The sequence below is a fragment of the Opisthocomus hoazin genome, chromosome 8 (assembly GCF_030867145.1).
Source record: "Opisthocomus hoazin isolate bOpiHoa1 chromosome 8, bOpiHoa1.hap1, whole genome shotgun sequence".
In the NCBI taxonomy this organism is placed as follows: domain Eukaryota; kingdom Metazoa; phylum Chordata; class Aves; order Opisthocomiformes; family Opisthocomidae; genus Opisthocomus; species Opisthocomus hoazin.
In genome coordinates, this window is record NC_134421.1 from 14,844,970 (window position 1) to 14,872,101 (window position 27,132).

At 45.1% G+C, this 27,132-nt stretch overlaps 2 protein-coding genes across 17 annotated transcripts in view; one reads left to right on the plus strand and one right to left on the minus strand.

The window, feature by feature from the left end:
• The window catches only part of RBFOX2 (RNA binding fox-1 homolog 2), a 171,380-nt gene that overhangs the window by 98,009 nt on the left and 46,239 nt on the right, over positions 1-27,132 (minus strand). The window contains exon 1 of one of the 14 annotated variants that reach the window (XM_075428517.1): positions 15,681-15,890. The exons of the other annotated variants lie outside the window; for them this stretch is intronic. Within the exon in view, the coding sequence (XP_075284632.1) occupies positions 15,681-15,695 (15 nt within the window). The 5' untranslated portion in view covers positions 15,696-15,890. Of the gene's footprint in view, positions 1-15,680; positions 15,891-27,132 lie in introns of those variants that run through there. 14 annotated transcript variants of the gene reach the window in all.
• LOC142362188 (uncharacterized) lies at positions 14,049-26,150 on the plus strand. 3 transcript variants are annotated; one of them, XM_075428524.1, is made up of 3 exons: positions 14,049-14,372; positions 17,133-17,356; positions 23,629-26,150. In XM_075428524.1, exons 1-3 carry the CDS (start codon positions 14,258-14,260, stop codon positions 23,842-23,844), a joined length of 555 nt encoding a protein of 184 aa, XP_075284639.1. In that variant the 5' UTR covers positions 14,049-14,257; the 3' UTR covers positions 23,845-26,150. The 3 variants fall into 3 exon arrangements, 2 of the variants coding, with proteins under 2 accessions (XP_075284639.1, XP_075284637.1); XR_012764783.1 differs by lacking the exons at positions 17,133-17,356; positions 23,629-26,150 and adding an exon at positions 15,121-15,894; XM_075428522.1 differs by lacking the exon at positions 23,629-26,150 and having other exon boundaries at positions 17,133-21,552.

Below are 27,132 nucleotides of genomic sequence, written 5' to 3' on the forward strand. Positions count from 1 at the left end.
AATAGGTAAGTGCATAAATTGATTTTGCTCCCATTTCAGAAACCTGGCAGTTTTACATAGGTGTCCTGATCTCAATAGCAAGAAGACCTGGTGGTGGATAAGCTATGCAGAAGAGCAAACAACTCAGCACCAAGCCAGTGTGTTCTTTGCAAGTGAAACATGTTAAGCATGCAAATGCTGAAGATCAGGAATGAGATGCATCCAGCAGAAATGAAACCAGCAGTTCTGGGGGATGTGGAGCAGCAGCAGAAGCAAACGAGAGCGTGTTGGATTAGCGTAATAAGGACATCACAGGAAAGAATTTGAATGTGTTGGTAAAGCCATAGGAGCCACTGCTTGCCTGAACCCAGTCTGATTAGTTAGTGCTACTGACTCCTCCTGTTCTTTAGGATTAATGCTCCTAAAACACATTAGCACAAATGAAATTACCAAAAATACACTTTGAATCCAAGGAAACTAAAATCCCTCTGGCAAAAGGCCTAGGAAGCCCAAAGCTAGAGAAAGCAGCAAATACCAGGTTACGTGCAGCAGAGAATATAGCCCAATCACACTCACTGCTTCTGCCAAGGAAATACTTCAGGCAGACAATGGAACCTCAAGCCACACTCCAGTTTTCATGCATAAAATTAATGATCTCAAGAAAATTTAAGAGAGAAAAACACCAAAGACAATATTCAATAAACAGAAGCTCTGAAATTGCTCCTGGTCATGTCCTTCCCCCTCAAAGGGCTGGAGATCTCCCTTTTCAATTTTCTTCTGCGACATGTTCTCCAATTGCAAGGCAATTTACTTACGAGTGATGGAGTTCATTTGCATCTGTTTCTACCACTCTAAACACTCCCCAGCCAAGCTCTGTAGTCCTGAAACTCATCTAAAGTGGCTTAACAGCTAGGCACCACGCACACCCTAAATTCTGGACATAAGATACCTGCATCCTGTTACCGCCCTCAGCTCTTCACTGCATCATCTACGCATAGCTATTAAATATTAATGGTTTGTCTAGACTGGAAAACTAGCACAGTTTAAAAGCACAATTACAAATACACAGCATAAAAGCACAGGTCAGAATCAAAAATAACGATTTCTGAAGTACCACTTCTTTTCAAAGCCTCAAACTCTGCTTTAGGGAAGGGCACAGAAAATGTAGGCAGAGCAAGGATACCACGCCAGCCTGCTAAAGCAGCATACTGCATGACCTTTGCTTGCTGGACAACTGCCTTTTTTTTGGTTTGTTTTGTTGAGCTTTCTTACAGCCATCCAGTAGAATGGTAGTACTAGCAAACTCCAAAAACCATCAGACCCGAACAGGACTCATGAAATCACAAGCCTGGATCTTCCACAACCAGAAACCAAGCTCTCTGAGTACCAAATCTATACAGTCATGGCTGTCAAGAGAAATAAAGACTCTCCGTGAAATTGCAGGAGAGTAAAGACTCTGGATCCTGAAGTTAGATCAGAGTAGGCAGTCTTCGTGAAGTTGGAAGTACAGATCCTGCCCACACAACTTCAGCTGCCGGACAAGGACCCGGAGTCAATTCAGGTAAAACTCAAGACTGCCCAAAGTCTGTCTTCTGAAATTATTACAAAGGAAAAACATAAGGCAGCGATGAACACCCATCTGAAGTTTGAAAAATCCTGTCAAAAGACTGTGTTCTCAGAGCTGAGCTTTTACACATGCTAGCTAACAAGCCGGCTCCCAGGAAGGCAACCTTAACAGAACAACTCACAAAACTATATTAGCGATTAAGTTGCAAAAAAAAGCTGGCAGCAGTCTGGATATACCAGCAGCACACAGAAGACACGACTTCAACTTTCATTTCTATCGCAACCCATCGCTTTACATGCATTACGAAACAGGTTTTAATTATACTATCTTGAAAAAACTCCAGCACACCCGAGTATAACACACCAGTCCAAAATGAGCTTCTGAAACCAGACAGGTTCCATCGCCTTTGCTATTACAACAGGCACAGTATAAAGGGGGAAAAGAAAGTACACACAGATTTTCCAGGAAAAAAGTGTCCGTGTGTTGGGCCTGAGCCTCCTTTCAAGGAGAACTGTAAGTGCTTGGCACTGCTTCAGGAAGAAAATAAGCGTACTTTCGGGCTAAGCCATTTGGCAAAGAAGGTGATCGCAGCACAGCTTTCTTTTGGGACCACTTGTATATGCACTGATCTTGGTAATGCTACGTGTCCATCAAAATGCTTTTTGCCTGTTACATGAAAAACAAAAAGGTGTCCAAATGTAGAATTTCAACACCAAAGAAGAGAAGGAGTTATCTCTTGGTAGTTTAGACATCACATGACAACCACACTGCCTTTCTATATTCCTTTGGGGGCAGTGGAGAAAGGGAAAACAGAAAGAACAGAGTGGAGGCAGTTTTTCCTTTGCTACAGAGGCTGCTAGATCTATCAGCCAGCTCCAGAACCTCAGTCAGAGAAAAGCTTTGCCCATTTTGTCTCTCATACTCCCACTCGGTTTTTCACTTCACCACCAGCAGCAGTTCAATTAACTGATCCTTAAGGGGACAACTTTTATACCTAGACGGTTAACGGGGAGATCCGAAAAAGACACTTGACTCTTCTAAAAAAATACAGCAGCCTGAGCCTGAGCATTTTTCCAGTTCTATGGTAAACCTACAAAAATATAAGGTTAATTCCTTAATTAAAGAACTATCTTCCTAAGAATAAGTCACCAGATGGTAGTATCAGAGATACTCTCACTGAGTATTTTTAATTGAATGAATCACAAACTAGGACTGGACCGCACTGGCGATTGCACCCGTAGTGTAAGTATAGCTACGCCCTTATCTCAGGCCCACCAGTGTGTCACCACGCGGCAGCCACGGGGCCGTCGGTGACGCCACACACATTCCCAGTCTATCCCAGCAAAACCGCTTTCCGCCAAGCGTTTGAGCTAACACGTTTTACCTTGCCTTTGCCTGGGGTGAAGGGAGCACATGATCAACTATCGCGGAGTATTTCAGTACATGGCCATCTAGCTGAGTGCTGGCTCCCTAACAGAGACGGTTTTGGTATGGATTTTCCTCCCCACCTCGCCTCCTGGCTTATCAAATTGCTTCTACGTGACAAACTAAAATAGAAAAAGGTACTTGTTCCAAGTTAGAGGGTGTCCACACAATAAATTATACTAGTATCAACTTAAATTTATCCCTACCTTCGAGCAGTGTGGCTTCCCAGCTACACAAACAAAAGCAGAATTTGGGGGAAAAGTTTTCTCAGGCAGCATTTTGTTCTTCTGACACAGGAGCAAAAGCATTCCCTGCCCAACTTGGTTCAACCAGAACAGCAGAGCAGCTGCCCACACACTGTAACAGTGCAAGTAAGATACAAAACATGTCAAAAATATTAAACTAAACTCTTACTTGAGTGGAAGTAAAAGAGAAATAAAAGGCAGCACAGTCTACGTGAGATAGCTGGGTCTGAGACTGCATTACTGGCAGGAACTGAGGAATTGGAGAACATCATGCAGGCAGGACCTTTAGCTGCCGCAACAGCAGGTCACCACATAAATCACAGGAAACCATTTGGAAACAGTTCCAGTGTGGCAATATACAGAATATGACACCTTCAGCGTAAATCCGCAAAGACAATTTCATGATAGAAGAATTACATCTGTCCATTAACTTCTGGAGGCCTCAGTTCAAAATCCCGCTCACCTGGTAAGCTTCAGATGATGAATCCTGCTTTTTCCTATTTCCCGTTTGAAAAAAAATAATCCCAAACTCTGGCAGCCCCAAAGAGATTCAAGAGCAAAATACCAGAAGTGTTGCAGTTAAGCGTTTGGTGCATTTGCTGAGTGCACAGAAAGGATCCAGAAATAGCACGCAAAGCCGAGGTTTGGCAAGAACGCTGCAGTTTACCCTGAAAGAGGAAAGTCAGACATGCTAAATGAATGGTGACAGCAGCAAGTCACGCTTCAATGTAGGGAGTGACCCCAGGGACTACTCTTGTTGGGGCAGAGGTGCCAGTTATTGCTGTGTCCCTCCTCCGGTGGTTTTAGTGGAGAAGTAGCAGGCTGTGGTGGAGAACAGAAAAGGTACGTTGAGCCTGTGACAGCTGTTAGGCAAGTAGTCTTCACATCACGTTCTGACTCAGACTAAGACAAAAAATAGTATAAGGCAGCAAACACCTAGATTTTGTTTGTTTGGTTGGTTTTTTAAACCTATCTATTTCAGAGAAAGCAAGAGTGATCAAAATTCTGGAAATCACCTTCTACTCACAAAGTCCAGAGGCACGGGCACAGAGGTCTGCTATGGGCACATAAGCTACCTGCTACCCACACGTCTCCCCGAGAGCACAGAATAAAGCCAGACGTGGCTCAGTGCGAAGCCTTTTCCGGCGGGCTAGCTTCAACTCCCAGCAAGTTCTAAAACAAGCCACAGCAGCTGAAATCCCTGGACAACAACCATCAAGGGCTTTCTCCAGTTGTACCATCTGCACAATCAAGATACCTGCTCTTCTCAGCAGCTTGCTGTCCTTCACAAAAAAATTCACACACGTTCATTCACCCCAATTTGCCACTATCTGCATCCTCTGTCTCAAAACCAGGAAGCTATAAAGGTCGTTTCCTGGCTCCCATGAAAACCCTTATCTCTGTTTGCTGTCACTATCAAGAAATCTTCACCAAAGACTTGGCTCATGTTCTCTGCACATCTCTCCAGTTACTCTGCAACGGAGCTACTCTCACTTCGTGGTAACAGGACTACCAATGCAAAAATTAACCACAACCCCTCTGCATTATGAGCTTTGATATCAGCAGCACTCGAACTTCAGCCTCTATGGCTTTATGGGTCTCTCAGCATGAATTTAAAAGAACCATTTATCTCAGGCTAGAGATTCGTGCATAGGCCAGAGTTAAAGTAGGGCAATACTTAAGCTGCATCTCAATCTCACATTGTAATGAAGCAAAAGCTGCAACTTCAAGATCTGAAGGGGCACAGCAGGCACACCTCCTGCAACTGCTCTGAATTAGATAGCTTCTGAGAAACTTGTACGAATCTTGAAAACCTAATACGGCTCGACGGCCTGCGACTGAACTGCTTTAGGAGGCAGGTCGAGCTGCAGCATCCTCTTTCACATACATTACCATATCCTCAGTACGGTGCTGGGAATGCGACTCTTTTCTGCAGCAGAGGAACGCAGTAGATGCACAAAACCTGCAGGAAGCAAACTTCAGAACGGCAGATTGCCAAAGGCATCTCTGGGCAAAATGAAGAAAACCGTCACTGCCACCCAACTGCCTCAGATCGTCTGCAATAGAACAGGAAAATACGTAACTGCCATCAAGACGAAAACAAAGAAAATAACAGCCACATAAAAAAAAAACCCCATGCTTTCTGCACATTCTGTTCCTGACTTACCTTCTTTACAATTATGGGACACATTTAATAACAGCCCCTAGAAATCCAGCTGTCACATTTTGATAGCTCACTGATTGCCCACAGAGATCTAATTACCTTGGCCAGTCCACATGCCTAAAACCTCACAAGGGCACGGCCATTCCTCAGCCTCATCCCGCCAGAGGTCTGGAGAGTGGAAGCACGAGCAATGCTAGGATGATCAGATGGTTTTTGGAGCCACCAAGGTCAAAGCATGGGGATGAGAAGAAGGGAAACAGCTGCTCTAGAGCTAGAGACAACAGAATGCTTAAAAACCTAGAAAAATAATTAAACGAACTAATGAGCCATAGTTGGCAAAGGAAGCACAGGTCAAGAAAGATACAATTCCTCAGTGGGGGGGAGAGGTGAAGAAGGGGAGAAGCTCTCCCATGTCAGGGCAGAGAGAGAGCAAATTAGCAGTGCCACAGCAGAGCTGTGACAACGAGGCAGAAAGAAAGTGACATACCAAGAGAAGAGGCGATTTAGTCTGGAGTTTCAGGGCTGGACTGAGCAGTGGAGGATGAACAAAAGGGAATGTCTGTGGTGGATCCGAAGAGGAGACAGGCGTGGGATGGCAATGCCACAGGGTTTCTTTTGTTATTGGGCTTGTTTGTTTTAAAGGGAAGTTAATAGAAAAACACCAGCAGCTTAAAATGCTCCACGCATACAGCCTGCCACTCATCCCAGGTTGTGACAAAAACTCCCGCCCTGTAATGAGAAGGGCTTCTTGGGATCCAGCAGCCCTCCGACTCTTCACCCCCGGCTGGGGAGCGGAGGGGGTTCCCATATCAGCGGCTCGGCAGCATGGAGCTCCCCATGCTGGCACCGGCCGCCTGCCCAATTCAGACCTGTAATCTCCCTCGACTTTGATTTAATGCAGCAATTACTGGTAATGTGGTTTGAAGGAGATAAATGCCCAGTACAGGGCTGGCTGGCACTGACGCTCATTCCGCTCATGATGCGAGAACAGTTTTAATTAAAATCCCCTTTATGATAAAGGAGCTGCTTGACTGGATGTTTCTGTGCAGCCCTGATACGGAGCCTCCTCCAAAGCGGATTAGAAATCAAAGTTTCCCCCTTCTCGCTACTGGCAACACACAAAAATAGGGAACACAGTCACCATGTCACCCCTCTGCAATTTCCTTAACCCTAGAACTGCTGGGGAAATACCCACGCTTGCTTGAAAGCAACTGCCACCTCTTGTCATGGCTCTAAGTGTTTTCCAAAAGCTAAGAATCAGGGACGCTTTAATTAGAATAAACACATCCAGAGTGCTCATCCCCCACGATCCAAAACCGGTTTCCCCTCTATCTGGTTTAAGAGTGAATCAGCTCGGCTGCTTCTACGGCAGACCTGTCCCTACAGCCTGCACCCTGGCAAGGAGGGAAATCAGAGCCGCGGTGCGCTGGCAAGACGGTAGGAAGCGGTGATCTGGCTGAAAGGCTGGAAAAGCAGAAGCCTGTGCTGGGTAAGGCAGAGCGGCATGGACAGGGAAGAGGGAAGGAGCAGCGCTGCAAGATAAAGGCATAACGTTTGGCAGAGCCGTCAGGATCCCAGCACAGACATGTTCCAGAAATGATCTGTCAGCTCTCGATCGAGTTACAGCAAATGTAGGTGCAATTTTGGGTTGGTTTTCTTCCTTAGAGTATAGGAAATACCAGAGATGAATACATTAAGCACAGCTAGTTTCTATTATTGCAAGTGCCAGGAGCAGATTGTCACAGTGAGAAATTGGCCTTGTGCATTACACAGAAAAGGCAGCACTGGGTTTTGAGGCCTGCAGACAGTGCAATGTGAAGATAAAGAGCCTCGAGTCTGAATGCGCATTATTCCTCTCCTTAAGCCACCGAACACACATAAACATAAAAAGGCTGATTTAAGCAGCTGAATTTCTCCATAACCTTCAGAATATATCCGTCGACCATGGGCCTGTCCTAGCCTTCTCCTGGGAGCCTTTGCCTTATCACCCTAGCGCTGTGTACCCTTCCCCAAAGCCCTCAATGCCAGAGTCAATGGGATTCTGCTCCAAAACCCCTTTTTCTTTCTAATTTCTTTCTTATTTTAAAGTCTCTCTCATGTTTCATGATTCCCCGCCCGCTTCAGACAGCAAAATATCAAACAATGGATTAAAAAAAAAAAAAAATCCTGATTAGAACCAGGAGGGACTCGGCACAACAGCGTGACTAGCTGACTCCACGTGAGTCTGAGCAGCAGACACCGGACCACCAAGGGCTGATGTGGCACTGCTGTAATGGTAAAACCAACCTCCAGGAGCACCTTGCTCCTCAACAGGATGAACAGAGGGTAAAAACACCTGGTCAGAGGTGGCAACGTGAAGATTTGATGTGGTTTTGCTGGTCCACAAGGGAAAAAAATGAAATCAAAAAAGGCCTGGTATAATTAACAAGATTAAAGGGGGATTTAGGATCAGGACAGAAAAGCAACAGGCCAGATTGATCCTTACAGGATTAAAGCTGGAATCCTACTAAGAGTCCAGTGGCTGAGAGATCAACGCACTGTAATGGGATTAAATCAACATCAGCTTTTGTTTTTACACAACTGCACCCTAGCACCCGCGCTTTTACCGTTTCGGGTAAGTGGCGGAGAGTTGACTGGTACCTGCAGACAAGCAGTGTGTAGGCCAGCCAGGCGCTTCCCCCTTCAGCCCTCTCACAGCAGAAGGGCAACAGGGACCGCCACTTTCAGAAACAAAGGGCAAAAAAAAAAAAAAGCAGTTTATAATAAATTGTTGAAACAACCAAGAAAGCTGAGGATTTACCAAGGTCTGTGTTCTGGCCAGCTCTAAATTAACTGGTATCAAGTGTGATGGGATCACCCCAGGACCGACGGATGGGAAAGCCGGGGGGACGGTCCCAGCTGCATTCAGACATGCTGCCGACAGGCAATTGGATTTTGATATTGTCTCTTGCTGGCGAGGAACAAAGGACACAGTATACTCTGGGAACATATCAGCAAACACATTTAAGACAAATTGTCGCATGTCCCTATTGCACAACAATATCCAAGAATTACAAAAGTGAGAAAAGCCTCTTTCAGCATCTACAATTTGCATTACAGCTGGTGCAACACATGCAGGCCAGCTGCACCTCTATTCCCCTTTGCCCCAGGTTACCAAGGCTTGCCGGTAATTTGAGTTGGTGGGGGGGAAGGGAAGGAGGGAAACAGGACAAGGCACTTGGTTCTTTCTAGATATGTACGCTATTTTTAAAATTTTTATTCTTGTAGGAAAGAAAAACACGCACGTTTAAATGAGAGGGTATCCATCACCACCCTGCTCAGCTGAAGAGGCAAGGGGTGTTTATCGCACACCTGTTTGCAACAGCTAAACAGCTGCATTGGAGAGCAACACTCCCCACGCAAGGAACAAGCATTAAAGCATCTCATATTTCTACAGCGCTCCTGAGTCCTAAGCGTGTTTAAAAACAGCAGCTACACATACACTATATACACTCCAGCAAAGTTTTCACTGCAGAAGAAAAATTTCCCCAACGCTACAATTTTAAAATGCAGATACCGCCCATTTCTTAAAAGGTGCCACTATCAATAGCCTCACCTATGCTGAATGTTCTTCTTTTCATCTGCTTAGACCAAAAAAAGTAATCGGCCTTCACTGCTCCTCCTCAGTCAAGCAGCAGCCAAAATCTCCGTGTGATAAATGGGGGCGGGGAGGAAACAGCTGAAACTACTGCTGGATCCAACAGGCCTGTGAGCAAAGCTGCTCTGCAGCGTTCCTGAGACAGTCCTGATGGAGTTACCTACCCCACTAATGCTGCCAGATGGGCTTTGCCACCTTCCCGAGAGGCGCTTCGTCCTTACTCAGAAGGGTTCTCCATCCCAAAGGTACATTATGGATGCAAGCAGACGTCACCGTAGTGATTGAGGGTGGGATAAAGAGTGAGGCCATTACAACAGAAATGAAAAGTTGAAAAATAGCAATAGGTAGATCACAGTGCACAATTTCTATTTTCTAGCCACATACACATATTTGAATTTCAACTTTTTTTGCATTTAAACTTTGTTTCAGCACTAGATGATTTACAAATTATAAAAAAAGTACAGAGGAGCATTCCAGTACCATCCTATGGCAGCTCCTTAAAGCATGATGAATAATAACCCCTAAGAATATCTAAAAAAACTGTCATCTGGTCAAAATATTTTCACTTCATCGTTGTCTTAATGTCCAAGATTCAATTAGAGCATTGTGTGGGGGACAGCATGTTTCATTTGAGGCAGGAGAAGAACTAACTGCCTTTGCCCTGGATTCAGCTACAAACCCAAGAACCATCTGGTAAAAAATCAGCCAGAGCATTGTGCAGGCAGTATATTAGTCATGAGACACAGGACTCCGAGAACAATGAAACCTAAATTTAAGGGACAGACAAGGGAAACTTAATTACTTGGTTAAGCTTCTTCACTGCTTTGAGGAATCTTTAACACTTTCAGTAGAAGAATGGAGCACTGGAGGGCACAAAGCACATCCTCGATTGACTTCTTAATTTTCTGCAAGCCCGTTTTCACTTCCAGCATGGAACTGCAGATACAGACAGCAGATCCTCCTCCAAACTGACAACTCCCTGAAGAAAACTTTTTGTCCAACCCCACAACCTGACTCAAACTCCTGCTGTACTCAGCAGGCCTCGCTGAAGGACGAAGGGATCTCTTCCAGCTAATCACACATGTCATCCAGTCAAACTTTTGGTTAAGCATGCATGCATACACAGTTGATACTTTAGTGACTGCTTAGAGCTGCGGCAAAAAAAGCCATCCAAATTCAGATCCACTCAAAGACCTTTCCTATACCATCACTGTAACCTTGAGGGTTAGGACAAGGGTAAAGTTCTGGCACTGCTGAAATTAAGATTGCAAATAAGCACCATGGGAAGTGCAGGAAACACAGATGTTCAGTCTCAAATCGCTATTATCTGCACTCTTCCTCAAGTTTTCAGCTGGAAACCAGGAAGGCTGAGGTTTATTCACTTCTTATTCTCTTACGGTTTATTCTCTTCCTTCCAAGATAAACAGGCTGTTTGGTGAAAAAGTAACTTCAACAGGACCCGGTCCCCATCAGTCTCCCAAGACTTGGACAGGCTTACAGCAAACAGAGTCCCCTGTGCTCATCGCTGTTTGAACAGGTGGGAATAGAGCAGACAGGCAGAAGGGCCACTGCAGAAATTCACACCGACTCAGCCAGACTACATCCCTCTAATTCTTTTGTTTAGACCCAAAAGGGAAGGAAATTCCTGAACGTGATGGCAATGTGCTGGGCACTGATTTTATCTGTTTTTGTACCAATCAAATGTAGCTTAGAGAGTATACTATCCTGATCTCAAATCTCCCTTCTCTGAAGCCAGTACCTTAATTTGAAATGCCTTCTCTTTTTGAACTCCACTGGGCTTTCTTGTCTCAGTAGTGACCTTGGCATCTTTCAGGATTACAGGCCTGCAGGAACACAGAACTGGAAAAGTTCACCTGGATTATCAACTCTAGTCCTCTAATAACACAGGCGGTCACATTATATAATCTCTTTCATAAACTCTTCTTTCTCTGCTTCCCAAATCTCCAAAGCCTGTATAAAACCCTAGATGCAAACAGATGCAAGTTGCTCTGTCACGCTAACCCCTAGGGGAATGCAATGCAGACATCCCCAAACCAGCCGTGCACAGAGCAGCTCAGGTGTGGAAGCAGTATAAAAATGTTCAGAAGGTGCTGCACCAAAGCTAATAAACCTTATCGAGCAGTGGAACTCATTACCTCAGTTGCAGTGCTGGACAAACATTACCAGATTACTTCTGGATTCAAGCTGCTACATATGCATGCCACAGTATGGCACCGCGGGGACTTGCGGCTAGGGAATCAGCTCACAGGCTACCAGCTCGGGGATCTTTGCATGAGCTCCATTTTACGATTTTCCAGGGCTTTCCTGCTCTGGAGAAATAATCCAAAATCGCTGTTTATATTAACGTGAAGTGCCTTTTACCATACTCACAGAAATTCACCCAGACCTGACCTCTGGTTCAGGAAAACCCTCCTGCACCCTCACAGCCACAGTCTCCCAGAGGCTACCACATCCCAACCTCTCTTCTCCCCGGCTGACCACACCGTGCGTGCACCTCTCACACACGGAAACTGCGCGCGCTTCTCCATCCCATCAGAACTTCAGCTGATGGCTGACATGTTTATTTGCCATTCCTACCAAACAGGTTCCAGCCAAAGACCTACAGGCACAGCCAGACTTCCCCAGCAATAGCTGCCTCAGGTTTGGCACCAGAACAGAGCAGAGAGGCAGTTTTCCCTGGATAGCCACTCGCTCTGCTGCTATCAAATGTATGCTTTGAAAGCCACGCCATAATGACCATACTTTTCACTGGCAGTAGCTACTTCTGAGGAAAAAAAAAATCCCAAACAAATAATAGAAAGACGTGGCGTGAGGAAGAGCACATTGCTACAAACCAAGTTTGGCAGCAGAGTTGGGTTTCCTATCCCTTGGTGGTAAAGCTGATGAGCTCGGAGCCTAAAGGGAAAAATTATTCCAGTGAATGCAAGGAGAGGCTTTTCAGCGACAAAAAGGCAAGTAACAGGCAGGTCAGGAAGAAAACCAACAAAAAATATTTCAAAATGAGCTTGGCAAGCTTACTAGCACTATTCTTGCTTGTATGGTAGATAATTAGTAGGTCTAGGTAAGATCTTCACTTTCACAGGGCTCTAGAGAAAGAAATCATTTCTAGCTGCAATAGGCAGCCAGCCCTCTCACAAACCCTCAGCATGCACTCTGTACACGGCTGTGAGAAATGAGGAAATTATCTATACCCACTATAATCTGAGATCAGAGCAATGAATCCAGTGCTCTCCTACCAGAAGCCTAGCAACAGCATGGACCTCCCCTACCTTGGTCTCTCCTGCCTTTGATAGTTTCAGCCGTCTTTGAGCTCAGGAGAAGGATAGTTGATAAATTGCTTGCTAGGGCTGCTGCCCCTTCCTTTCAGCCTTTCTTGTAACAACAGACCTCCAACAAGGCAGCATTCATACATTCAACTCTCAGAACACATCATGCTCTTTAAAAAATACTCGGAATGAAATGAGTCTAGATTATATCTTATGAGTCACAGTACACAAAGATTCATCTGCTCATAAATTAAAAAAAATAGGTCTTTCTCATCCAGCAAATGGTTGCACACTTTTCCCACACTCAAACCACTGTGCTCCTGGCTGTTGCCAGCAGAACGCCTGCCCCCGTGTCATCAGCACACACCTCCCTCCAAGCAAAGACCCCTCTCGCCTCCGCAGCCCACATTACTCCACGTCCCATCCAGAGAACTGACAACCACGAGCACTCCTCAGCAATTCAGGAGCCCAGACAGCTGCAGGCAAACGGGGATGAGTGGGAGAAGAGACACAGATAGACTTAAATGGTCCCCAACACACAAAATACTCTTGCTGTGCAAAAACAGAACTCCCGTATGCACCTGCTCTACCTAAGGCAAAGTACCCACCTTGAGTTTCAACACTGATGATCAGATACATGTGCTCCCAAAGGTTTGCAACATCGGGAAGACTATCGCACTGCCTCTGCTTCAGAACAACTTTATACAACTGCATCCTACACAATAAAAGTGTTAAGATAAATAGCCTCTCTTAATATTTAATTGCGCAGCTAGTCTGCCGCCTTCACTCCCCTCACGACGCCAAGCATTAGGTCACCACGACAGATATTTTAAGTTTCCCACTCTCCAGCTCTCCACAGCCCACAATTCCCTGCAGTCTACAAGGCCCTCATTTAAGAGTATCCTGCAACAAGTTTCACCCGAGGGAATACAGTTCAGCGAGCAGGAATGTCGGTCTGAACCCAGGCCACACCACCACTTCATTTCAGAGACAGCATTATAATCGGGGACCGTGATGCTGCAGGTAACCTGTACTTTTGGGTTCGGAACCCACACCATAACACAGCTGCAGAGGAAGGCGCATTTCTCCTTTTTATTTTATTATTTGTCAAATGGGACAGCATTCAATCTTGCACAGTCTCTTCAAGGCAGGTAATTCTGTAACGTGCACCCCTGGGGGGGGAGAAACATTGTTGCTGTGGGAACCTTCATTCTGGATTCCAGGACTTGCATATTTAAAACTTCAAATTTAACATTGCATTAACGTAGCTTCATGCATCGAATTAAGAAATGACTCAGAACAAATCTCCATGCATCTACTGAAGTCCTACCGTTCCAAGGACAAGAGGCACAGAACAGAAAAAGCACAGCACAGGGAACAAGGAGTGAACGGGGCCGGGAGGGAACCTGCGAGCAGGGAAGCAAGAAACCAGCACAGCCAAGGCCCAGCAAACCAGATCTGCCACTCAGGGCTCCTTGTTCTCACCACTAAAGGTTACGTAGCCCGTCGGGATAAAAAGAGCTTAAAGCAGACACACAAACAGGCACGGAGGAAAAGGTTCCTGGAAAGATCAAGGAGGAGAAGATTCCCTGAAAGTAATAGGGTAACCTGTACTGAGAAGGGAAAGATGATACCCAGATAGCTCAAATTCACTGTTTTTTTTTTTAATTATCATGGCACGATGCCTGGATGATGCCCTTAAAACCCCTGCAGCTATTCAAGCATGTAACACTTATTCTCCCACTCCTCTGAAGTTTCACTGCAACGCAAGAGCAGCAACAGTGCTGCCCAAAGTTTAGGGTGCAGGCAGTAGCCGCAGCCCACGCAGGGGTACCGGTCTCCGTCTGCTGGCGAGCACCCCAAAACTCAACCCTCTCTCAATAATCTGGGACAGCGTTTCACCTTTTGAGCCGAAGCTGGTCTTTAGGCAGGCCGACACCTCTGCTTTATAGGATGACGGTGCGGAGCTCGCAAACCCCTCGGCAGCGGGAGGAGGCGAGACAGCCGGGCAACTCTCCTCCTCCCGGGCTCCCACACTCGCCAGCATCATCCTCCACGCTTCAGCCGGGTAAGGAACATCTCCATTGTTCACTGCTTATCTAAAAATCAGCAGCAGCATGGCTGAGTTACTTCTCCTCTTACCCCACCCACCACACGAGGCGCAGATCTTGGCTGAGCCACAGGGCCTGCCCAGCCTGTCTCCCTACAAACCCGCAGCCCGATTCGGGGTCCCGCACGCCGAGATGCGGCGGGGGAAGAGCGGAGAAGGTGGACATGCCGGGCCCACCAGGCAAAACCAGGCAAGTGTGCTTACCCCAGCGCAGAATCAAGTTACCCTGCAACAAAGATAGTGTGTGTATGTGCAAAGGGGGGGGAAGTCAAACCCTTCTGCCTGGGTTCCAAGGCTCGCCCTGTTGCTAAAATAAACCAGTGTTTGTTCCTGGGAGTGATGGGGAGCCGGACTCTAAAAACAGCAGTAGTGAGAGCCCCCACCTTCAGAGCTACGAACAGATTTTTTTTTTTTTTACAAAAACCAAAACAAACACAAACTCGGGCACTGATTACTCTTCACTGCGCGTATCTAGGTAAGGAACCCAAGGGCAAACTGCTGATCCTCAGGGGTGCCCAGGAGCAGACAAAACTACATGTAGATGACTAACTGAGCAGCCTAACAGCTGACTGCTCCAGAGGAAATTCCAGTCCTTGCTCAAAGGCTGAAAATATATATGCTTTTATATATGCTTTTGCTTTGCTTGCTGGATCTATATAACACTTAACACATGTTTTTCCTGACATGATTTTCCATACTCCACCAGAAACTCAAGTAACTGTGTCACTTCTGGAAAAAGAACCTTGCATCCAACTTTCGTTGAAACAGCTTCTCCCCCTACCCCCAAAGCCCCAAATTCCAAAACTATTCCCTATCTGCTCCTCTCAGCCTTCAGTGACTACAGATCCCTTTCAGCAGCACTCCTCCACTACCTGGCATGCATCTCAGTAACATCAAAATCCCATAAAGCAGAGGCACATGGGAACAGTCTTCTGCATGAAAAATGAAGAAAAAAATATATATACAGGTCTCGGATGGCAGACAGTGAGCAGTACTATACCAAAAATTTTGTCTCCGAGGCACCTGCCCAAAAGTATTCTCTCCAGAGGAACTTATAACCACAGGAAAAGCCTGCTCTATAACCAGTTAACAGTACGTGCTCTAAATACTATTTTTTACAAGGGAGAACTACAGCCCACTGTGTGTAGAGGCTGCAGAGAGCTAAGCCCAATGGCGAAGGCCGCTCCTGTTAGTGCAGAGTCCTTCAGCTTTCCATTCCTTATATGTGCAAAGTGTGCAAGCCCTCACACACGCTTCTCTACTCACCCAGAGGTACATCATGTTAGCCTGGGTCCTTCAAACCCAGCAGTGAGACGATCCGGCAACGCAAGAGGCACTTCAGCAAGATTGTCGAGATCGAGGCTGGTTGATGTTTAAAAAAAAAAAAATAAAAAAAAAATCCAAACGGCTCAGTTTGAGGCTTAGAAAGCGTCTCGCCTCCTCCACCCCCCTCCTCCAGCTCTGGCTGCTCTGCGCTCTTCTCTCGCACTTAATCTCTCCCTGGGAGTTCCCAGCCCCGTGTGTCTGTACTGGCGTGCACAGCACACACTCTGCATTCGCCTCCAGGGAATTTCTCTCTGTCATTCTGCTTCTAAAAACACAATCTCGGCCTCACAAGATTCTTGCAAGAGGCAGGGATGGGTGGGGTTAGTCATAAATGCAGCCGGGCTCCCAGCGCCAGAGTGTGCTTACTTTAGAAGAGGGATCTTAAGATGTGAATGAGGCACAGCGCTGTCCTCCAAGGTCACCGGGAGCGAGGACCGGTTCCCCCCACCCTGCTAACTGCTTCTCCAGGAGTCACCTGCAGATGCAGGTGTGCACAGTACCATAGGCAGGTTCTGCACGTCTTCATCTACCCCATTCGCCAACACCCAAAATTCAGTCACAATTCAGCAGCTGTATTTAATCATTAACCACCGACAGGCACTGAGAAGCACAACTACGGGGATCCTGAAACTAAGGAGCAAACCTGTGGTGTGCCTGCCACCCTGGAGCTCCCGCAGGAGAGACAACCACCGTCGCCATGAGCTGGGGAAGAGAAGCAACTCGCGGATAAAGGGGTTAATCAGCTTTCGCAGGTGGCTCTGCAGGAGTATTTTACAGACCTGCATTTTGCTAAAGGGAGAGCAGCAGCTGGCTCCAGTTCCTCCGAGTGTATCGGGTTCCCACTTGCCCGGAGGCAGCTTCCCCCCAAGTCGGACTGGGGCAGGCACCCTCCCGCAGCCTTGCACTCCCAGCCCCGCTCTCCAGTTTCAGGTTTGCGAAGCTGCGCCGGCGGGGCGGCAGCCCCAGCAAAGGCGCGCTGAGCAGAAGACACTCTCACTCCAGCTACCTCGACAAGCTCCAGCAAGCCCTTCCCCGCAGGAGCGAGTCCTCGTCCCATCCCCCATGCCTGATGCCACAGGACAAGTGTCACCTCTCATCTCATTAATCAGTTAAACGGCTCTTCCAAACTAGGAAAACGGGTTTCTCGCCCCCTTCCCTTCCCACCTAAAAATCAAGAATTGACTTCCCTCGCTGGGCTCCAAATGCTAAGTTAAAATTGGCCTCTTCTCAAATGGGGGGGGGGGGGGGGGGGGAATTAGAAAAAAAAAAAATCATGTTTTCATTAAGGCACCGGTCTCCTTGGAAATGAGTTTTGAAGAAATATTTTTATCTCAGCTAAAGATATGGAAATGGTGCTCTTTCACGTATCACCTCTACTCCCTTTACTTACAGATCACTTCATCGCAATCCAGCGGGCTCGGAGCTCAGCGAGCAGCCATGGGGCCTGCCCCACTGCGTCCGCAAGCCGAGCCCCGTCTCCATGGGGCGACAAGCCCATCTGCCTCCCGTGCAGCCAGGCAGCCATCCCTGGCACGCTCTGCGCTCCCCAGGCTCCCCTCGCCTCCAGCGAGCCACAAACGCACCCCGGGCCGGGACGCGGGCCGGGCTTCTCCCAGGTACGGGCGCAAACAGGCTCTGAGGAAATGCACGACTGTCACTGCAGTCCCACACGCAAACCTAGAGAAAAGGCTTATCACCGTGAGCAGGACACAGCAGCCATGGGGACACGCTCCTTAGAGACAGCCAGGGAGCCGCTCGGCTTTCCAGCCAGGAAAACCCAAGCCCTGCTGCTCAGGGGAAGGAGCAGGAGCCCCAAATTCAGGAAGCTCAGATCTCACAGGGTTGTGCAACTGCCACATCTCTCAGGACTCCCATCTGCTCTCACCTTTTGGCATGACAGGTCAGGACTGGAGGGTGAAAAGCAATGTTCCTAAAAATCACTTACTGCACCAAGTCCTATGCACCACAGTCTCCAAAGAGCGAAGCATGTGATCCATAAACCTGTTCTCAAACGCTCCGAGAGGAGCGAAACAGCGGCAACGCTGACATTTGCATCACGGTTAGACACTTCAGTTAACGTTTCAGCAGCGTGGTCACGCCAGCAGTACCTACCAGTTCAGCCAGCCTGCAGGCTCAGGCAGACATTTCGGCTCCAAATAACCCTGATGGCGTTTTCAAGGTTTTCTTCTGATCCAGAATCCTGATCCAAAAATTGTCTTACTATGATTTTAATGAAAGTTGAGATTCCTTGCATGCAGAGAAGAAAGTGAAAAGACATGTGGACTAGGTGAGCAAACCCAAAATAAATCCCACTTCATGTGCATTTCCATAAAAGACTTGAAAAAGATGAGTACTTAAAACTAAGCTGAAGAGTGACCAACAAGGTCCAAATAAAAAAAAAGGAAAAAAAAAAAACCACCAACAACAAAAACAAAACAAACAAACAAAAAAATGATTAAAAAAAAAACAAACACAAAAAAAAACAAAGGAAAAAAAATTCTCCCCCTTCTTCCCCAGGCTCTCTCATCCTTTAGGCTATGCTTCCATGGGAGAGAAAAGAAAAACTTTCAGACTAAGGCTATTCTTTACTTTCACCAATTGGGACTCATTACAAATCATCCCAACAACTCCACAGCTGGACAGGTCACACTGAACCTCCGAAGCAGAAGACGACCTATGAACCCTCCTCGAATCATCCAAATACTGCCTTGAAATTCATCTGCCACTGTTGCTGCTAGGCCACCACCTCTCCATGGAAGGTATATGGGAAGATTACCGAGAGCAACAGACTTCTGGTGATGAAATACCCTCGTCCTGGAGCACTTTTTGATGAACTGCAAGAGCAGGTTTCCCAACGGTCAATATTCTCAAGCAGCGAGAGGAGTACCCGACGGGTTGGAACTGATGCTACGGGGCATCTCTAGAGACATGGCCGCTCTCATTCTACAGAGCTGCTGCTGCCCAGAGGTTCAAACCAACACTCAGAATATGACTTGTATGCCCAAGACTATCCACAGCTGCAGATAATACTGGTGGCAATGGGGTAACCACGTTAGCCTCAGATTATCAGCAAGAAAAAGATTTACTTGGCCAATATAATTATGCAGGAGAAAAAAAAAAAAAAAATCACATGAGCTATTAGGCCTCCTTTACACTTCTATTCAGATCGTATAGATTTTCAGCTACATTACCTGGTATGCAAAAGGTATGAATAGAAGACGACGACCTTTTTTTTCCTGGAAAATTTACCCTAAGAAAACATAGAATATTCTGTTAGTAGCAAGAGGACAACAGTATGTTAATGAGACTAATTCCAGAAAAACAAAGACAGACATGAGTAAGCCAGGCTTCTGAAACAGGTAGCTAGGATCCCCTGCAAATGCCTTGTCCTAATCCTAACAACAGTGCTTTACAGAATATGTCAAAGAGAACTTGGAAGGCTGCTGTGTGTGGAAATACACATCATCTCTTAGGGATCTTTCCTGTCTCAAAAAGGATTAAAAGCAGAAAGAAAAAGATTTTAAAATGAATACATACCAGGCTAAAAGAAAAATGTTCAGAGAGCTATAGCCTAGTGAAACATTGGTCCCTCTTCTCTAATGGGGAGGCTGTTGTGTGAATCAAAGTGAAAGGGGAAGAAAGAAGTCTGCAAAGATATTAATGCTTGTCAGAGAGGTAAGGTGTTAGCAAGTAAAAGAGGAAAGAGAAAAAAGAGAGCAAGTAACCACCTATTTAATATCATATCAAGGTATTTGGCAAAATAAGAGGCACTGGTAAAACAGAAAAAAAAAATCTACCTGCTTCCATACCAGCATCAAAAGCCCTAATTACATATCAGAAAAATTGTGTCTGCTCAGTTATGTGCGTAAATTCAATCCAAAAATATTGCTGGTATATAAGCCTCAAATAAGCCAAATGCTTTAAAAATAATTTACAAAAGTTCTAACCTATTTAGGAAAGATCTGAGTGGGCAAACGGGGAGTACGTATGGCACAGTTTTCAAACTGACATTATCTGTTTCTAGCTGATTGTGTCTCAGAGGCATATGATTTTAAATGCTCATGGATTAACATTCTAGAAGATAAAGCTCATGATGGGGTACGAGCTGGTGCGTCTGCTATACACTGCTGAAATCACATTAGCACGTAGGATGAGTGGCTAGCTAAGCACCTCTTTATAACAGAGGAGAAAAAAAAATCTGATCACCAGAAATCTCAAATGGAGCGAAACTCACCGGCTGCACTGGGGGGCTAATGCCAAAGAACACCCTCGAAATCTCTAAATTACAAAAAACAATTTCTTAGTTCAAGAAGTGTTACACTGAAAATGAGCAATTCCATATTAGACTCCATCTTGACAGAAAAGAGCAATCAATCGTAGAAATAGAATTAGCAGTAGCTTAGGTAAAAATGATTGTGACAATCACATTTTGATATGTGGAAGGAGAAGAGAGACCAAACCTGTGAATCTATGGACGTAACACTCAGCACTTGAGTGGGACCAGAGGTACACCGGCATATTTTTCCTGGACAGACAGATTGCCTATTGGGCTTCCCTGTCACATCCCCACACTTCAACACTTGTATGTATTCTAGCAAGTGAAAAAAATAAATGCTGAGAGGAGGAGGTAGAAAGGAAATTAGGAAGAGGGGAAAAAAAAAAATAAAATTACAAGGGAGTCCTAACAACAGGAGGCAAAATCCACAGTCAGAGCTGGAAAACAATAATGAGTTTTTCAAAGCTTCTCAAGAATAGCAACCCCAGCAATTGAGCTGACCTGCTCCTATGGGGGAAAGGTAGAAACATCCCCAATACTGAAGAAAGAGCCAAAGCATTTAACACGTATTTCTGTTCTATATTTGGAGAAAAGTCAGCTGTTGCAGTCTGTGATAACAAAATGCTTTCCATTCCAGCAGTAACTAAGGAAGATGTTCCAACAGCCACCCAACAAACATCACTGTCGTCCTCTTATCTAGCTCGAGCTTACAAACAGAAGGGATGTAACCAGAAAACAACTGGGTTTTAACCAAACTACAGCTGTGAACATATTCAGGTGCAGACACTCGGAAAGACCTGCAGTCTGCACCGAACGGCATGGCCTGCATTTGCAGCTCTAACAAGCCCTAACTACAGTACTAACATTAAACCTGCTCTAAGGCCAAAAGCACAACCGTGATGCAATGACATCCCCAAATGCAGGTGTTTGTTGGAGCCCATATTATTAAAGCCCTGCTGCTGTTAGCTAAGCTCGGCCAAAAGATTAGAGCTCTGTCAACACCAGAAGACTGCACCAGGAAAGCAGTGCTACCCGTGAAGCCACCAATACCAATTTTTGCAGCATCTGAATTTTCCTAGAAGCATCTAGGTTGGAACTCTTCCACTAACAAGAGTTAGTGTTTAAAATAACACCTCAGTCCTGAGCAAAGCGAAAAATGAAGTGGGGTCTGATAACAGGAAGTTTGCAGAAGAAAGATGCAGGTGGAAAGTCTCAGATAGGGGAGTGCAAATTAAATTGTGCACATGAACACACCTGGGAGAGTGTTTGGATTCATGAATGAAAATACTGACCATAAAAATATATGCTCCTGATGTTTAATACGTCTTCCTGGCAACCTCTCCTGTAAAACCAAACCGTAAACTAGTTTTAAAAAAAAAAAGCCTGAACTCTAAAATAAGCTGAAATTCTTTTATGGTTAGTAAGTGCTACTGAATCTATGTGTTCCTCTTCACTGTGCAGTTCTGCTTGGCTGAAAACCGGGAGGGGAGGTACTCTGAGTTTGGGGCAGGCTGAAGAGGGAAATTTCACTTTAAACCAAAGGAAAACAATTGCTTTCACAGCCAAGAGCCAGACCAAGGTTTCACGTTTTATGCAGAAGCTGGATTCTGACTGAGGACCAAGACTTGATCATTGTCCCACGACGATGAACACTTCAAGGACCACCTACAAAAGGTCTGAGTGGAGATGGGAAGGGAGACATGCTCTGCGGCACTCAGAGGGAAATTTCTCTGACTCAGTGGCTGCTGATCTGACTCCAGCAGAACGTCCCAGGCAGAGAACAGGGGAATCGGACTCCTGCTAGTTGTGGGGTTCGGGTATGCCTTGTGTCTTAGGATTTTTTATTTGGTTTGTTTGGTTGCTTTTTGTTTTGTTTGTTGCTTTGGTTTTTTTAAAGAAGATTAGGGATGGGGCTGGGAGCTATCTGGGGAGAGGCACAGAAGGCAGCCCTAGGCACACATGCAGTTCCTGTGGAGATAAGAGGATCTTCTTTGACATTGGTTTACTCCTTTTGGTGCCGCTGGAGACTACGCTGGTGGGAGAGTACTGCTCATTTGTGAAGACTCCCTCCACTCAGGACCCTGGCATTATCTCTGATTATCAGAATTTCTGAACCACAAGGTAGATTTCCTCTCAATATCCAAAAGGACTCCAGGAAGCCTCTTTCTGCGTTATCCTGTTTGTGAAAGGAAGCAAGAATAATACAAAGTGCATACAATAAATCACCCAGAAAAATACCACAATCCCTTTTAGATGTTTTGCCAAGCAAATAAGCCAAACATTGGCATGTTACAAGAAGAAAAGCCATTTTGTTATAGAGCAACCCATTTCATTACTGGAAAACTGGATTCCCTGTTCTCTCGCCTGCAGGTACGGTTCAGCTACGCAGCAAGAGGCTTCTGAAAAGAGATTACTTATTTAAAAGCAAACTATCAAGGGCTAGTTCATTTTCCACAAAAAGCAGAAAGCCTGAAACAATACAACACCTTGACATGCAAACAAAACCAACAATTTTCAGGGACTGTCCAGTTACTGACTTCACATAGTAATTAAGTCTTTAAACGAACTTCAGAAGGTCTCAATTCACAGGCTTACTGTTCAAGTACATAGCGAAAAAAAAAGAAAACGGGTACCAAGAAAAGCTTTTTAGACTTTGTTTGGGATTTTCCTCTCCTCACAAGTAGACTCGAGAGCACTATTCTGGAAGGCACTGCCAATCCTTCAAGAGAACCGCAATAAGCTCAGTAACTAGAAAAGGTACACTGCTGAAAACGTGTTCCCAGACAAAAATAAACTTTTAAATCAAAACCAAGAACACCCACATCAACAAAATTAAATTGTGAAGCCAGAGAATTCAGAGTTTAACATTCAAGAGCATGCAGACATTTAGATATAAGGAATTCTTATAGCTGCAGTATACTGGTTTGGGCACTCATCTGCAGAAACAAAATGGTGATGCAACTGCTCCCAGGACACAGCAAACATGAGTTTGGGCAGCCAGGTGGGAACTTTCATGAATTACACCTGTCAGCCTTACTATGGCAGAACAGGAGGGAAGTCTGCAATCCTCCAACACCCTCTGAGAAGAAGCTAGCAAGCTTCAGGTCCACAGGAGAACAAGCGCCTCTGCAGCTGTGTTGCCACCCCAGGCTTGGTTTTCAAGCTGTATCTTCTCCATTCTACCAACTTGGACTGAGTCTGAAGTCCATACTGAATTGGCATACAGCAAATATATTTAGGTACTTGGAAGAGGGATCAGAATAGGTTCTAATGCTGGTATTTCAATCTTTAGGTTTTTTAAAGTATAGTTAATGAATAGCTGTCTTAATATCTTCACTAGTAATGTCCAGAGAATAAAGTTTGATCTCCCTTCAATTTTTCCATGAAGTAGCAGCAAGTATGAGACAGCAAACTCTAGTAAAAGTCTACTTTTAGTATCAAATCAGGAGTACAATATCCAATTGAACGGATAAGGGGCAGAAAGATTCTCTATGCCCTAAACTTCTATGTCAGTGCTAAAGAAGATATTTATTTGGTTGCGGATTTTGAAGGGGAAGCCACAGATAAAAAAAATGCAACTCAGCTCCTAACTCAACAACTCGTCTCTTACAGTTCACAAGGAAAGCCATGCCAAAGGATGAACTGATGGCATCCAAGTGTTATCCCATTCAAGGCGTGAGACTTCAGATGGCAAGCGAGAAATGGCTTCAAATACCTCATCGATCGAGCTACAGCATCATTACATCATTTTCTGTCTCCACACTTACCACGTCAAGTGGCTGTACTGCACCAGCAATTCAGCAGCGCAGCAACAGCCCAGCAAATTAAGCAAGGAAATGAAGATGAGACTATTGCAACAGTTCAGAAAGGAGAAGAAAGGGCATAACTCTCTTCCCTGGACCACACAGGGTTGTTTTTTTTTTAACACGCTGAAACTTTGGCTTAGGCCTGCTGCTGATACAGGGGAATACCAACGGAGAACACAACCATCCTGCAGAAAGGGACTCCTCCTGGCTTGTTTGTGCAAAGGAAGGTTAACAATGTCAGCAAGTTATTCAGGAAGTAATGGATACCCCATTGCCCTGAGCAAATTCCTTTTCAATAACAGTAGTAATTTCCTAGGCAATACAGCTACATCAAGGTATAATGGCTGCTATATTTATCTACATAGGCCCTGTACTGCTGGGATCCAATTTACTACGGCGTAGAAAGCAGTTTACAAATCCTGGGATAGTAAAGTTGCTACAGACAGGAATAAAATTCTATCCTGAATCGCTTGCAGACTGGGTTTTAACATCCCTTTTTAAGAGTATAAAATGCATTCCCTTCAACTTGGAAAGACTCGAAGACTAATAAACCCCAGAAGTAGACTGCAAATACACCTATGAGAGGGAAGAAACCAGCTTAACAAATACTACATTGTGCACTTTTTTTTATGCTTATTGTCACAGCTGCTTCATTTCTTCTTTTATTCAAATAACAATCTTTCATTTCACCCTCTGAGAAGAAAAATAATCCGTGACATTACCTAGAAGCCCTATGTACCTAATGAAGACAAAATATGTTAAATCTGTGATGTTTTTGTTAGCTGAATGCCTGAATACAGCTTCAGTATGAGAAATGGCACAAGTAAATAATCAGCAGACAAGAACAGAATGACTTCAGCTAATGAAGAGGTAACACCAATAAACACTGAACACCATCTCCCGAGAAACAACAAAACTAAATTGCTAAAAGACTTTGGTGGAACACAGCACCAACCTGTGATAAGTAAGGGTGGGCGGAAAGAGACCAAACACACGTGTCAGGGGACTGCAGATACTTCCGTTATGTAACGGTGGTAAGAAAATCCAGGTGAAATCACCATTAACAGAACTAAAAGCAAAATATTTCAACAGGGTATTGGCAGTTATCAAACCACATAAAGGAACAACAGACTGTTCAAATGTAAAAGGCATTAATAAAGCATAAGATAAGAGGGATAAACTGATACAAAATATAGAGGAAGATTTCTAGAGGACAGAAATGGTACTGGAAAAATTTAGTTATAAAATACAATATCCCCAACTTCAATTCACAATGATCAGCAAAGGTCAATTGTCAGAAAAGCAATTCTGCTTCTGATCTCATTCTGAGAAAAGCAGTCCTTAACCATACCTGCACCACCACTGTCTAGCTGGATTATTCTCATGACTGCAGCAAACAGCTCCCTCCATCTGACTGGTTCCTCAGGGAATTATGAGCATCAGACAATTTAGAAAAGTGTGTGTATGTAAAGTCTAACCACGCTACTTGTTTCCTGCCTTTTAAGCAAAAGGTAGCCCATTCTTCAGAGTCTTTTTGTGTATATATTTAATATGGGACTTCCAAGAAGGTGTGCAGATAGATAACCTACACATATCTTTTAATAGGGCATCTCTCCATTCTGCAGATCTCGCATGCAGTGAGTACTGGAAACACCTAGAGTTTGTAAATGGGATGTTCCAACAAATTCAAATGTGTTTCTCGGCACCTACGTCAGCTGGCATACTTGAATCAGGGGGACTTCGGCTCTCATAGGGGCAGACCAGCTATAGATCTGGTCATTAGCATCACTGCAGTCTGTGGGGTACAAACATACTGTGACCCTCAAACACCTTCAGCTGAGCTCGTATTGTCTGTTCCACCCTTCCTTCTTTCTCCCACACCCTGCCATGACAAAAAAAGAAAAAATTTACAGTACTGTAAATCCCATTCTGATGCCTTTTCTAATCAAATCGTGGCAAAAGTACACTCTTCTATTAGAGACTGATTGCTGCTTCCTCACTCTTCTGATCCCTTTCTATGACAGACATAGTGAATGAATAGCAGCTTCCTCACATTCGGTTTAGATGAGATGAATGATATGAAGTAACTATGGCCCGTCAACATGTGCAGTTATTGTGCCCTAAGTCCTATGCAATACATTCTCATCTCATCTTGATCCAAATTTAAGCTTTGAAGTGTAGTTATACTGTCTGACAACTACTGTACCCACTAGAGAGGCTACTCAGTTTGGTAACAAAGCAACCAGCAACAACGCATGAAATTCCTCCCCATTCCCAAATTCCCAGAAAGCACCAGTGACCAGAAAGCAATCTGTTTCCATCCTTGTGTGACCTGAAGAAAGCATGTTTCCTTTCAAATAAAGGCCTCGCTATGGTTATCTAATGCTAATGTCACTACAAACTGGATTAGAGACGCCCAGAAACCTCGAAACATGTACATGGATAGTCAGCTGTATCCTAATGCTAAGTCTGAAGGAAATCAAATGCTCCAAATTGTGCCTAATGTAGTTAAGTTTGCCCTTTAGGTAGGATAGACCAGTAAGAACATATTACACAGTGATTAGATTAATTCTTGAGTGAAATTCAGAGGGCTGTCTCTATCTGTGTATTGTGCCAGTATATTTCAAATTATTTCAGAGCCCAGCACTCTTCCCATGCTCTGCTCCACAGCAGCAGCTGCTCAAGAAATACAGCAGTTCTCTGTCTGGGGTGAAGTTGGCAGCAACTGGGGACAACACTGCTGTCAGAGTTCAGCTCCCAGTTCTGAAATGCCATTCTACTGGAAATACCAAAGAGCCTAAATCCAGCTACATATATTGTGGGATGTAAAATATCTCCATCTCAGCTTTCAACAGAAAGCTCTGGAGTCTCATGACATTGACTCTTTTGGCCCCTGTCAGTCTTCCTCCAGACCCTGCAAATAATCGCAGCTAGCTGCCGTAAATAGTTGGGAAACAAGATGTTCTCCGAGCACTTGGAATTGAGGAGCACTGTTTTTGCTTAGGGAGACCACGGTAAGGAGCCAGGGTGACAGGTGCCCCAGAAACAACGATGACGATCAAACTGTTGCCAACATTAGCCACCACAGTCCTCCTGGCCTGTAAGAAGGAAGGATGGACCAGAAAAGGCGAGAGGGCCTATGTCTGCTGGCAGTACCTGAAGTCTCTCCTCCATAAAATCCAAGCGTGAAGGAATTGCAACGGGTCTCATTAGATACAATCCTACCGGTAAACTTCTGTTAGGCCTGGCAGCAAGCACAGCTCAGTGCTGCTGTGACATCAGAGTGCAGGTCGTTGTGATCCACAAGCAC

Coding starts and splice junctions, on each gene's coding strand:
- LOC142362188 (XM_075428522.1), top strand. CDS start 14,258: ATGACGGTGCGGAGCTCGCAAACCCCTCGGCAGCGGGAGGAGGCGAGA. Junction 14,373..17,132: donor ATCCTCCACGCTTCAGCCGG/GTAAGGAACATC, acceptor CTTTACTTACAG/ATCACTTCATCGCAATCCAG.